The 13,451-nt window shown below is 41.5% G+C and overlaps 1 protein-coding gene across 4 annotated transcripts in view; it reads left to right on the forward strand.

The window, feature by feature from the left end:
• myo1ea (myosin IEa) overlaps positions 1–13,211 on the forward strand; it is a 53,298-nt gene extending 40,087 nt beyond the window's left edge. The window contains exons 16-29 of one of the 4 annotated variants that reach the window (XM_088413235.1): positions 1,691–1,772; positions 2,056–2,162; positions 3,087–3,185; positions 3,958–4,102; positions 6,536–6,650; positions 6,730–6,899; positions 6,974–7,119; positions 8,124–8,270; positions 9,281–9,441; positions 9,524–9,604; positions 9,683–9,878; positions 10,907–10,942; positions 11,421–11,590; positions 12,071–13,211. In XM_088413235.1, the coding sequence (XP_088269361.1) occupies positions 1,691–1,772; positions 2,056–2,162; positions 3,087–3,185; positions 3,958–4,102; positions 6,536–6,650; positions 6,730–6,899; positions 6,974–7,119; positions 8,124–8,270; positions 9,281–9,441; positions 9,524–9,604; positions 9,683–9,878; positions 10,907–10,942; positions 11,421–11,590; positions 12,071–12,147 (1,732 nt within the window). In that variant the 3' untranslated portion in view covers positions 12,148–13,211. Of the gene's footprint in view, positions 1–1,690; positions 1,773–2,055; positions 2,163–3,086; positions 3,186–3,957; positions 4,103–6,535; positions 6,651–6,729; positions 6,900–6,973; positions 7,120–8,123; positions 8,271–9,280; positions 9,442–9,523; positions 9,879–10,906; positions 10,943–11,420; positions 11,591–12,070 lie in introns of all 4 variants that reach the window. The other 3 variants (XM_088413233.1, XM_088413236.1, XM_088413234.1) reach the window with 3 other exon arrangements.
• The last annotated feature ends 240 nt before the right edge of the window (positions 13,212–13,451 follow it).

Raw genomic sequence — 13,451 nt, forward strand, 5'->3', positions numbered from 1 at the left:
TTGGGTCAATGTCGTGATCAGAAAGTGCGGAAATAAGTCCCAATAACTTTACATTGTATAAAGTCATTTTCGGCAGGCCTGTCTTCCACATAATCTGCAAGGACTCTGAAATAACTCTCCCTAACTCTCTTGAAAGCTCATGAAGGTCATCCATCATCGTAGCCGCCATGTTTCGAACCACTTCAGGCCATAGCATTGGATTGGACATGATTTGAGCTAAACTAACTTTGGCGAGCAAATTTATTAAATGAAACATCTCATTAAACATTGAAACATTAAATTAATTAACGACACTTTTTTAATTATCTATTAAAACTTTTATTGAATTAAATTTGGTACTCTCAGTCCTCTTAAGTGGACTAGTTAGCACGTACGAAAGTTGCGGGTTTGGTAAAGCTGGCTCCGAGCTTTCTGTGTGGGGTTTGCACGTTCTCCCTGTGCTCGTGTGGGTTTTCTCTGGGTTCTCCCGCTTTCCTCCCACATTCCCCAAAACATGCATGGTAGGTGCATTGGACACTCACAGTTGCCTTCAGTTGAATTTGTGAGTGTAAATGGTTGTTCATCTGTTTGCCCTGTGAATGGCTTGATGCCAGTTCAGGGTGTACCCTGCCTGCTGCCCAAAGACAGCTGGCACCAGCAAGCCTGCGATCTTTGCGAGGACAAGTGGTTAAAAAAATGATGTTTCAGAAGAGCAATGTGTGAAAAGCTTACTTTATGGATGACCCCTACATCCACCTCTTTTATGAAGGAGCTTTCTGTCAATACATACAGTCTGCTTTAAAATACAGCACCGGTGGAATGTTTGGAAAACATACTAATTAAAAGGGAAAACATTACAAAAATTGGTTGTGAAAGGCTGGAATCGATTTGTGACATTTCATTTTATTTCCGTGATGAAAACTGATTTGACACATAAGTAAATTTGAAGTCAGTGCACCAATGCCGTACATGCAATAGAATGTGTTGCCAACATAAAGGAAACTCGGGAAGGAAAGAAACCGCCTCATTGTTGATTGCAGCGGGTTTAAAGAGAATAAATGACCAGTTTCAGCTGGGTGTTACTCATCCAAGCACCCGCAAGGCCTTTGTTCTCGAGCCGCCCAGTTTTGAGGCCTATTCTCCAATCTAAATAAACCTATATCAAGAGCGACTTGGGCGAAGAATTCCAACATGAGAAAGAACAATAAAAACACAACAGCAGGTGGAAAACTCTAGTGCAGATCAGTACTTTTTTTTTCACATGAGAGCAGGAGGAGGAAAATATTCAAACGTACTTGCAAATATGTTTAAATATTTGCCAGTCAAAAATGTTTACTCCATATTGGCAGTTCCCCACTTCCATACTCTCATATTGAAGCATGCAGGATTCATTTTGAGAATTCCATGTTTTTAAAGGGTCTTGTAGTGCTTTTTGCCAAAGGTATTTCCTGTCCAACGCTCATCATCAGTTGCCTGATCAACTGAAAGCAGCACATTTGTGTTTTTTCACATTCACAGGGATTTCAACCGGTTCTCAGTTTAACCATCTACTCCTGTGACCTTGGACGCATTTGAAATGTAAACAATTGACGTTTGTTGTAGGCCAATCTGGTGGATCATTAACTGCGTTTTTTTTTTTTGGCCAGCCGAGGGATGCTTGTGAATTATTGATCATCACCACTTACTCTGCTCACCTTTTTCCCCCCAATAGAGCTTTCTTCAGAGCCCTCTTTCCCGAAAACCTCAATGCGGAGAAGAAGGGTCGGCCTACTACTGCAGGCAGTAAAATAAAGGTTTGTGCATGTGTCTATGTGTGTGTACATAGGTGAGTGTGTGTGTGTGTGTGTGTGTGTGTGTGTGTTAGTTCAAATTATACCGAACTAACGTTGTCATATATAAATGCTCTACGAGTCGTTTAAAGGAGCTGTTTAACATTAGATGTCATTACATGCATAAAAAAAAAAAAAAATATGAATTTTTTTTGCATGTTGTGTTTGAGGAGACACAGCACTCAAGATTGTGCATTGGGACCTTAAAGCCAGTATTTAAATAAGTGTGTTGTTTGCAACCACCCAGAAACAAGCCAATGACCTGGTGAGCACTTTGATGAAATGTACTCCCCATTACATCCGCTGTATCAAACCCAACGAGACCAAGAAACCCAGAGACTGGGAAGAGGGCCGGTAAGCAAGCATGTCATTCCGACCTCTTTCTTCATCAGCTTCCTGCTTCCTCCATCTTTTTTTTTTCCTAACTTCTCCATCTAAAGGCCATCTTACTATGAGGGACGTTCCCCTTCTTTATCGCGCTTTTTCAGTTTCCCGCTCGAAGGGCTGAGAAGTACTTGTATTGTTCACAGTCTAGAAACTTCCTGTTGAGTCCTACTCGTTAATTAGCACGGGAACCGCTGTTTTAACAGGAGATTTGAATGTACAAAGCAGATTTTCGGAGGCGCATGTAAAGGAAAAAGTATCCCGCTTATGCAGTGAAAAAGTGGTTAGTTGCGTAGTTAGATTGATTCATGGTGATGTTAATGTATCTATGTATTGATTTATTGGCGGGATTGATGTTCCCCCAAGCCTGAATAATGTTTTTGTTAGTTGGTTAGTTACAAATTTCAGTGAATGACAAATTTGCATAAGAAAATCAAACGCTATGTTTAAACATACAACATAACAAATGTCAATGAATGGCAAATTAAGCAAAAGAAAAACAGTATGTACTGTATAAACATCAAACTGTTTAACCCAATTGTCAGGCAAAAGTGCACAAGCTTAATGCTGACATCTAATGACAATGTGATGCACTACAGATGGGCTAAAAGGAACTTAGCAGTTATGTTATAGTCATTATAAACACTCAAACAATTGATAATTCCAAACGCATTAATTTAAACAGCAATGACTCTAAATTTTAAAATGAAAATAAACTTGTCTTTTGAAATCCTATAAAAATAATTCTGTAAAAACATATTACAGCGAGCGGCAAAATGTTCGTGTTCACGCTATTAAAGTGCAGTGTCAGTGTTCTATAGTGGTGTTTTGATCAAGGCTGTGCTTTAGTACGAACAAGCTGTTCAGTTGATTCTTGTGTTTGTGTGTGTCCAGTGTGAAGCACCAGGTGGAATATTTGGGCCTGAAGGAAAATATTAGGGTGAGGCGTGCAGGCTACGCCTATCGCCGCGTCTTCAGGAAGTTCCTCAACAGGTAGCAACCACCGCCAACATGACCCTCATTGGCAGAAGCAGCACATTTAAAGGATTTTTAAGAACCACTTTTGCATCACTAGGGATTTTCTAAACTTAGAAGGGGAGCATCAATTAATTAGTTATACATTTTAGGGCAAATTTGTTTATTCTAAATCAAATGAGTGAAAAATGATCATCATTGAGCCCCCCACCCGCGCCCCCCAAAAAACAAGAAACTATCGGATAAAAGGAGCAATAACATGAAGTAAGGGCACAAAGGGACAATTTCACATTTGGAGGTAATCATGTCTGCTAAGAAAGCAACTTCCTTGATGAGGATAGATGACACACAATCCCTAACCCGCCTGTTCAAAGGCCATATGAATGCCAGATATAACACAACAAGATGTTTAAAGTGGCCATAAAAAGTCTTTAAATAGAAGGTTTTGGCTTGCTGCATCTCTAAATACCCTGCTAATGATATAATGTATGAAAACAATTACATGCAATCTAGACAAATCATGTTTTGACATTCTCATGCTTAAGTCTGAATCTCTTGTATATCTGTTGCACACTTACTCACTTATGAACAAAAATTAAAGACGAATAAAGTACTATTGACGAGTAAGGAAAAACGTACAGAAGATTCAAATCGTGACAAGATGAGGGTAGAGCGAGGACTAATACCAGGAAAATGCCAGAGCTCAATGCTTTATTATCATTACATAAGCTCTCGACACCTCCATGATACTTCTCAATGAGACTTGCGATGCTGATCTTTGCTTTTACAGGTATGCCATCCTGACCAAAGAATCGTGGCCCTCATGGCAAGGCGACGAGAAACAAGGCGTCCTTCACCTCATGCGCTCTGTCAACATGGACCAGGATCAGTTCCAGCTGGGCCGGACCAAAGTGTTCGTCAAAGCCCCCGAGTCGGTACGTCAGGCCTTGGACACCCTGGAGCAATCATACCTCCATCGAGGACATACGCGCTATAGATTGTTTTATTTAGTGTACAGCACAGCTGTCAAACTGCTGTTCTCAAGGGCTGATATCCTGCTTGGTTTTGATGTTTCTCTCTCCAACACACTTCATTCAAATGCTCAGCAAGCTCTGAAAGTGATCCTAATTTTTTGAATTTGGTGAAAGAGAAACATTGGAGACGTGCAGGATACCGGCCCTCGAGGATTGGAATTTGACACCTCTGCGTACAGTGTAGTAAGACCTGCCACAAAAAGGAAACAATCGTGACAAATTGAAGCTCCCAAAACATGTATATTCTGCCTGAACTAGGGCAAATGATGCCAACTCACTTCACCATAGGGCCATGGGAACAAGATGTTACAATATGGCACTAAAGCTCTGCACTTATGATTAGGCCTGTGGACTAAAAATGTTAGATGAGTGGTTTAAATTAAAGCTTCACACGCCATGTAAAGGTATCAGTGGGAGGCCTTTTCAGCATTTATTCAATTTCCTTGATTCTCAACTTACCGTTACGTGCACTAGTATGTACAGTCTTTGGCTTCTACAGTAAGACATTTCACTGCACTTGTAGAACAAAACTGTCTTACGATGCATTTTTTGTCTACTCCAACAAACCATAATTCTCACAAGTAATTTCCCCCCCACCCCCCGGTAACACGTAACTGTCTTAATGGTAATGTTATGTTTTCCCACTGCAGAAATTTGATACGGCAAGGGATTTAATGTTAGAAGTTGTTCGACTAGTGCACTGATTTATCTTTGTAGTCAAGCCAAAGAATGTACCAGTACATAGACCTGAAGGATATGGAATAAATGCTGAAACGGCTTTCCATATGCACCAGCATCCCAAGTCACAGGCGGTTGGTCGACATAGGGGAGGAGACGCCACCCGAGCCGTCGCCCCCACGTCAGCATTGACTCAACAAAGTACGCAGTGTGGTTGCCGAGTTGACACAACATCCAATAGCTCGTCTTTTTTCCACCCCGTCCATTTTTCATGAAAGCGCCGCTTGTGCCGAGTCTGCCCGTTGAGAGTCGTATACATCACACACGCACGCGCATGAAGTGAATGCACAGACAACTTAAGTCCTAATTCATCCTCACAGCTGATGCTGAATGTTACTTATTCACCAGCGCCCTCCCCGGTCTCACGCTCAAAGTCCACGTCACCAAGGTGTGCTCATGAAAGACAAATATGACAAAATGAGAGTGGCTGACAGGCTTCTCAAAACAAACCTTTCTCTCTGATACGACAGAAGCTGGCTAATTAGTTTTGGGTCGAGGCCTTCTTTTTTTCTGCCGACCAAAACAAGCGAAGATTGTTGATGCTAAGCCAGATGGCCACAAAGGCCCAAAGTGATGATAGACAAAATGGCAAGAACTGTCCTTCATTCTATTAAGCCAAATGTCACGTGAACTCTGGCTAAATTAAAGTAAGGTTTTGTATTGAATGGCTCAAAATGACACGTGAACGTGGAAGAAGACAAAATTGCAATTTCATGTCAAGGGAGGTGCAGCTGCACACAAACTTAACAAGTGAGCTTTACGAACTGTGCTATTTTATTGGGAACTCATAGATACGCAACATAGTACAAACTTTGTGATACAAATACGTACGTCTCAATTCAAACACTTCTCTTTTAGGCATTCAGTCTTGTACAGCAGTTGACAGCAGCTTTTTTTCACCACAGTGCCATCTATTGGGCTAATCTCTGCACTGGCTATTTAAGCATAGCTGGATGGACCCCATTACCAGCTTCCCAATTTATACCAAGCCAAACCTCATGTTCAAATTTGGTCCATTTAATACTTTTAAACACATTTAAATCACTATTGTTATCTGTCCACATAACGGCTGTTATTTTTACGCCCTTTTAACAAATTTTGTCAGGTGTTGCATTCATATTTTTGTAACTGATGTCATCCTAATTTGTGTTTGGTTACTCAAGCATAATTGAGTTTTTTGTTGTTGTTGTTGTTTTTGATCTTTGAAAAAGTAGTAACTTTGGAGGTGCAAGGTTTCCCCCCTGACTGACGCAATGGACGCGAATGGAGCGACGCGAATGGCCGCGCGCGGTCACGAGAAGCGAAATTTATCAATAATATTTGACTTTGGGAAAAATGTCATTTAGATATACGGGTTAATTACATACCTTCTTTCATCGATTGGAACAGCATTTAATTGTTTGGCCTGTCACTGTACAGGTTTAGAATAGATGGAGCTTGCGTTATTGGTAGTAAGGAAATTATTTTTTTGACCCAATTGAGTAAACTTTCCCACAACACTGGTTGGGAATCTCTGGTGTGTAAATTGTAGGTTAGTAAATTATGCGATTGATTTTTTTTTTTTTTTTCCAAGTGATTTTTACCCTGTTTTGGCAGCTGTTTCTGCTCGAGGAGACTAGAGAGCGCAAATTTGATGGCTACGCCAGAACCATTCAAAAAGCCTGGCGGAAATACGTGGCCCGCAAGAAGTACGTCCAGATGCGCGAGGAAGGTAAGGGAATTGTCACAGTTTGGCTGGGCGCACATTGCGCTTTGCTCACTGTGTGTGTGTGTTTGCATGTCCGTGGTAGCGTCTGACCTGCTGCTGAATCACAAGGAGAGGCGGCGACACAGCCTGAACAGAAACTTTGTGGGAGACTACCTGGGCATGGATGACAGGCCCGAGCTACGCCAGTTTCTAGCTAAGAGGGAGAAGATTGACTTTGCGGACAAAGTCACCAAATACGATCGCCGCTTCAATGTGGGTGTGAACGTCTGCACTTTACATCTGTGCGCGTTCTTTTTGTACTAATGAGTTGTATTTGCAACGCGCAGCCCATCAAGAGGGACCTGATCCTGACGCCAAGGTCGGTGTACCTGATAGGAAGAGAAAAGGTCAAACAGGGACCGGAGAAAGGGCAGGTGACTGAGGTGCTCAAGCGGAACATCAACGTGGAGAGGATCTTGGGAGTGTCCATGAGGTACTGACATCCCAATGGGAAGCCGTTTCAGTACAGTATTTCGTCCATGTCATTGATAATCAACTTTCCTATTATGCAGTCGTATACTCTTAGTCCTAACTAATACGACAAGAGTGCACTAGAAGACTTAAGTTCATGTAAACCTGTATAGCCTTTAGGATTGCTCATTCCAAAAAAATGTATTCGAACTTCGAATTGATTTTTGTTGTAGGAGCCTAGTTGCTGTATGAGTACAATAATATTCTGGAGTGTTTTAAGTAGGCTCACTGCAATGATGTTTTAGCTTGTACTGTTGACAGAGCAAATCAAATGCTCCTCATGCTGTCATCAACCATGTCAAAGTGCATTGAGTAGCTCCAAGTTTACCCCTTTTACTCATATTAATTTTACTCGTATTAATTAACAGTAATGCCATAATTATTAAGTAAAACATTAAATTCACTTGTTGCTACATTTTACTAATGAGTCAAAGCTTCTAGGAATTTTGCTGCTACTTGGAGAGTCCAGTAGGTTACTAGTGCCTGACACTTGCTCACTAATTGGACCTAGTAATGTTTAATAGTGCAGCATAGTACTTTACAAGTAAAGTTTGATTGTTGGACTAGTAGGCCCAAAGGAGCAGCAGAAGATAGTCGTGAGTAGTTTTACTAGTAAATTCTACTTTTTTGACTTCTAGCGACTAAAGGGTAGTTCTAGTAGTGTGCATACAAATAATTGTCAATGTGTGTTTGCAATTTTGAGTAGTGCAGATTGCACTGTTTCATATTTGGTCACCACTCAACCTCCAACTACAATAATAAACATTGCTAAATTGATACCTATCTAACATTAAACAAGTTCATTATTACATTTGTAAAGGCAGATCTTTTTAGTCTATGCGGTGTACCCAATATGTGATAGCAATGAAAGCTAGAATCACTTTTCTCTACTAATACTATTTAAAGTAATACTATTAATGTGATGAAAATATATACGGTTTGTAAGCGTTTTTTTCCCCACCCTAGCACACTGCAGGATGACTTCATGATCCTACACGAGCAGGAGTACGACAGCTTGCTGGAGTGCGTCTTCAAGACAGAATTCATCAGTTTATTGGCTCGCAGGTTCGAGGAGAAAACCCAGAGGACTCTACCACTCAAGTTTAGTAACACGTAAGGAAACACACACACACACACACACACGTTTGTACGTCCATACGTGTGAGGGCATTCATTGACGTAATGCATTTCCTAAGATTTAACCATTAGAAATGATTGCCTAACCCTAACCTCAACCCTAACCCAATTTAAACCTATACTCTAAAAGCAAATTGCAAGTCCTACACTTTTTGTTTCCCCATTGCAGCCCTCAGGAATAAGATAGATGCAGAGATTTCAACGCTCTCCAGACATGCGCTGCTAATTTTTAACAATAAAATGAGAATTATCCGAAGCAAGCCAATTTTTTACTCAGGAAACAAAAAAACTATTAAAACTTAATTTTACAACATTAAATTCTTATTATTAAACCATGATTTGAGCCTGTGATTGTTAAAATCCTGGTGTTACAATCATTAACGTGAGGTATATTATTTAAAGTGATTAAAAAAAAATCACACTCACAAATTGCAAACATTGAACAAAAATCTGGACCTTCCAAAAAAGACAGTGAAAATCTACATTTGGCTATGTTCACACAGCAGACTTAATGTGCAATTCCGATTTTTTTTTTTTTTGCGAGGTTCACATTTGTGCTTCCTATAAATGCCCCAAAACTGTCCCGTATGCGCATTGAGGACACCGCGATGTTGCACACAGCGGGTGTGTGTGGCGTCACTGTTTACGGAAGTACCGCAAAGGATGGCTGAATTGAGTACCGGGAGATGTCATACCAGAGCCAGAATATTTTCAATCTAATAAATTTGAGGAGGAAATTGAGGCGAGAAGAGTGAGATTTTGGTCTCCCTTTCCCTCTGTGTGTTGCTCTTAATTACACTACACTATGTGTTCCAGTCAACTACAGAGGCGCCGACTGAACATTTGGATTTGTCTGTATACTGTAAATCGCTTTTGACAAGAATTTGTAGAAAGATTATGTCTCCAGATACAGAGACCTTGCGGATCAGAAAAGTTCACATCGCCTCACGTTAGTGGATGTCAACTACTTTTTTTTTGGATGTTAGACTGTCGTTGAAGCTGAAGAAGGAGAACTGGGGCATCATAAGCGGCGGAGCTGGCTCCCGACAGGTCACCTTTGTCCAGGGTCAGGGAGATCTCGCTGTGCTCAAGCCCTCCAGCAAAAATCTGCAGGTCAGCATCGGGCCGGGACTTCCTCGGAACACCCGTAAGTAGAACCGCATTGGAGTATCAAAAATGAGCCCCGGTGAGGTGCGTGAAACCCACTTCCGTCTCCTTCCTTTTCTCAGGTCCCTCCAGGGCCAACAACACACAGAGGCGCTCTCGAACACACCAAAATACGCCATCCCGGGCCGCGCCCGGACCTCCGGGTACCGCGCTTCAATTCTACAGAATATCCAAATCTGCGTCAAAAACTCTAATCGTTTTCCTGTCTCTCCATCTTGCAGTCGCTCACCAGAACGGCGGGCTTAAGAACACCAATCACATGGCCAATACGCGCAACTCGTTATATCAGCACCAAGGTGACGCCGTGCGCCCGCACCTCCCCAGTAACCTCAGCCAGCCCAGGGAGAGGGTTAGCGTAAGACAGCAACCTGGACCCAATCTGGACTTTCTCAAGGTTCCTGATCAAGGAGCTGCAGGGTGAGGAGCTTCGCACTTTATTACGATGGTGTTGTGGTTGGCTAGCGTATCTGCTGAGGTTCATGATCCATTGTCGACAAGTTGATTTTAAACGACAACGACGCATCATTCTGCGCAAACGCAAATGGTTCATTCCAGAATTGGAGGATGATTTCACATATTTGCAGAACTTCCATCTGTAATTGAACTAATCCGACTCAACTCAATGGGACACTTTCAGCATTTTATGTCATTTTGCGTTAATTGGTTGCTGATTCTTGGGTACCTGGGGGTACCTTGGGTATATAAAAAATTATATATTACAATTAAATACGTAATACAATACATACAATTGACCAATGATTTAGTATCACCAGCTGCAGTAATGAGTTTGCAATTCAATGGTACCCATGTTATTTTTTACTCAAGCGTACATGCTAGCTGTGTTAGCTTCTATGCTAAATGTTTGAGCTATTTGCTAAAGGAAAACATGTTTTTTTCCTGATGAGGAACACGGTTGAGTTGGTTTGAGCGAGACTAAATTGCGGATGCAAAAATGGGAAAAATATGACAGAAGGCAGGACTTACCATGCATCTCATTTTTTTAAATTTTTTTTACAACACTTTAGTAGAAGCTTAGCTTAGGTTTGGCTTCTGCCTACAAAATGTCCGCCTTAAAACACTAACAGTTACAAAGAATAGTCCAGTTGATGTAAAATACATATCTTGATATACATCCCATTGTTGGGCATATTGAACAACATAAAGAAATGACTGTGTTTACATTTACTCATTTATAGAGATTTATTGAATATTTGTCATTGAAACACGTTTATTTAAACGTATTTTAGACAAGTGCATGCTTCCGTATTCTATGCGCCGATTATTTGAGATAGCATGGGTTTGGGGATAGGAACCGCCCTTCAAATCTGGAATGCCCCATACACATTGTAAATGCCCATTGACATCTGGGTAATGCCGTTCATAAACACGCACATACACGTGGCTCTTTAATTTGACGTAATTTGGATAATGTACTCTTTTTATAGTAATGGAGTCAGTGGACCAGCGTCATATGGAGGAATGTGAGTGTTTGCTGTGTTTTGGGTGGTGGTTAAAGAACAGAGGACAAAAGGATTTTAATTACAGGCCACCCATCCCGCTGTGACTCATTGACTTGTACAACAAACAGCCTCATTTTGTTTTCAAGTTACCTGAGATTGATGTTGATGTTTGTCTGTGTATTGTCACATTTTACACAAAACGCTGAGGTAAAATTGACCTTATTTCAGCGTTTTGTGTAAAATGTGACAATATCATTGATACCGGCACTTCAAAGATTACCGAAGCCTCCTGAGGAGCGGTGCTGGTCTTCATGTATACATTTTGTTGTTTGGGGGGCTGGAATGGATAAATGACATTTCCGTTCATTATCCATTCACATTTTGATCCTCTGTCTATCAAAAGCGTCCAAAATTCAAAGCATAACATGCGACGATCATGCATGAGTTGTTACGCATGCGGCGCTAACATGCGCGTTTACTGTTGATGTGTCATCGATAGAGCTCACCGACCGTCAACCACCAGACCGCCACCGGGGGGCGGACGACCCAAGCCTGCGCCCAAGCCTAAACCTCAGGTGCCACAGTGCAAAGCCCTGTACGCCTACGACGCCCAGGACACGGACGAGCTCAGCTTCAACGCCAACGACATCATCGACATCATCAAAGAGGGTATGCGCATGACGTCATTGAATTTCAGACAGCCCCAGTGTGTGTAAGCCGTAGGCCATTGGCTTTGCATGACAGGACCAATCGAGTCCTCTCACGTCACTCTCGCTCCGCCACACGTCGCTCAAATGCGTTAACGCCACATCCATTCAAAATGGAGATAAACGAAAACACCATACGCACTAAATAACGTGTTACACTCTTCGCTTGGTACTAAATGAAATGTCCACGTTTGAAGGTCACTTCAAAAACTAGGCTGGGCTTGTAATACTCTTTTCACATCAAATTTACGCACGATTTGTCACAATTTACTGGTGGAATTACAGCAAAAATGCATGTATTTTTCAGCCCCGTGTTGAGTTTGCATCTTTTCCCCATGCCCACGTGTGTTTTCTTCTGGAACTCCGGTTTCCTCCCCCATTCCAAAAACATGCACGGAAGGTATATTGGACTCTGAAAATGGAATCTTTGCCCTTGTTTCAGACGCTTCCGGATGGTGGTCGGGACGTCTGCGAGGGAAACAAGGCCTTTTCCCCAACAACTACGTGGCCAAGATCTAGAAGGCGGACAAGACGGCTGGATGGGACCAAGATGTTTCTCAGACCTTCCTCTCGGTGGAGCGTCAAGAAGCACTGTGGGATTTCTGGGGTGAATCCTCCACTACTGCCTTGTATAGTCCATGAATGTAAACTCTCTTTTGTCGGTCCGCTTCCCCAACACAAGAGGACTACTTTTGTCCTTTTTGGAAGTGCTGAACAACAACAACAAAAAACTATTTATTGTATTTATACATGCTTTCTGTCCTGATCACCTTTTTGCTGAGGAACCCTTTCAAAGTTACAGTGCGCATAATCTGGGAACAGGCTGTGATTTTTTTTTTTTTTTTTTAAATCCTTATCATAAAATGATTCCGAAAAGATGCCATCTTATTTATTACGTCAATACAAAGCTCGCAGGGAATGGATGTTAAGTAGTGATTTTATACAGTTTTTAGACACCAAAGATCACACATCTCTGCGTGTACTGGAACCCAAGCACGCTGTCTGTGGTGTGTTAGCACTTTATCAGTACAGGTACTACTACCTTAGACACACACTTTGTCGAGTGAGTTAATGAAGGCCCGCATTTTGTTTACACATTAAAGGCTTTTTTTTTAATTGTATTTTGAGCTGCCTTTCTGTTTATGTGTTCACATGGAAATGCCGACGGAGGGTTTAGTCCAAGAACCTTAAGCTGGATATCAGGTATTTGGAATAAATGCTCCAATGGTGTTCCGTAAAAGAGCACTTTTTTTATGTTGGTCAATGAAGAATTAGTAAATTGTCTTAATACTCACAGGGTGGTTTTAAGGCAAACACATCGGTGATTACTTTCTTTCTTGTTCTGTTTGCAGAAGTGATTTTTTGTTTCTTTTCTTTGTGCACTGCCAAGCTGCATCATTTTCTTTAACATTCCTCTCACTTGGTTGTTTGACCAAACCACATTGTGCTTCAAGTTGCTTTATCAACTGCTGGGACTTGTCATCACTTTGGTTCTTGGATGGTTCAAAAGCATCCTTGTGCAATACAAGACAAGTTTTGTTAGTTGTTTTTTTTTTTTTTTAATAAAGCATGTATTGTTGGAACATTTTTCTTGTTTTCATTAGTGTGTGCCACAGTTTAATTCTAATCTTCGCCTTGTGCACTGCAGGCTGGGACCACACATTTGCGTAGCTGGTCTGAGTCAGACTGTAGAGCCACCTCGTTTACTTGAGGAGTTTGGCTAGCAATTCCCGGCTTAAGCTTGATCGCTTCACCTGAAAGCAGGGTTCACCGTGGTGCATTTGCTGCTGCTGCCACTAGGTGGAGTTATTGCAACTTTTATT

Source organism: Hippichthys cyanospilos, chromosome 4 (genome assembly GCF_059441005.1).
Source record: "Hippichthys cyanospilos isolate Australia breed blue-spotted pipefish chromosome 4, RoL_Hcya_1.0, whole genome shotgun sequence".
In the NCBI taxonomy this organism is placed as follows: Eukaryota; Metazoa; Chordata; class Actinopteri; order Syngnathiformes; family Syngnathidae; genus Hippichthys; species Hippichthys cyanospilos.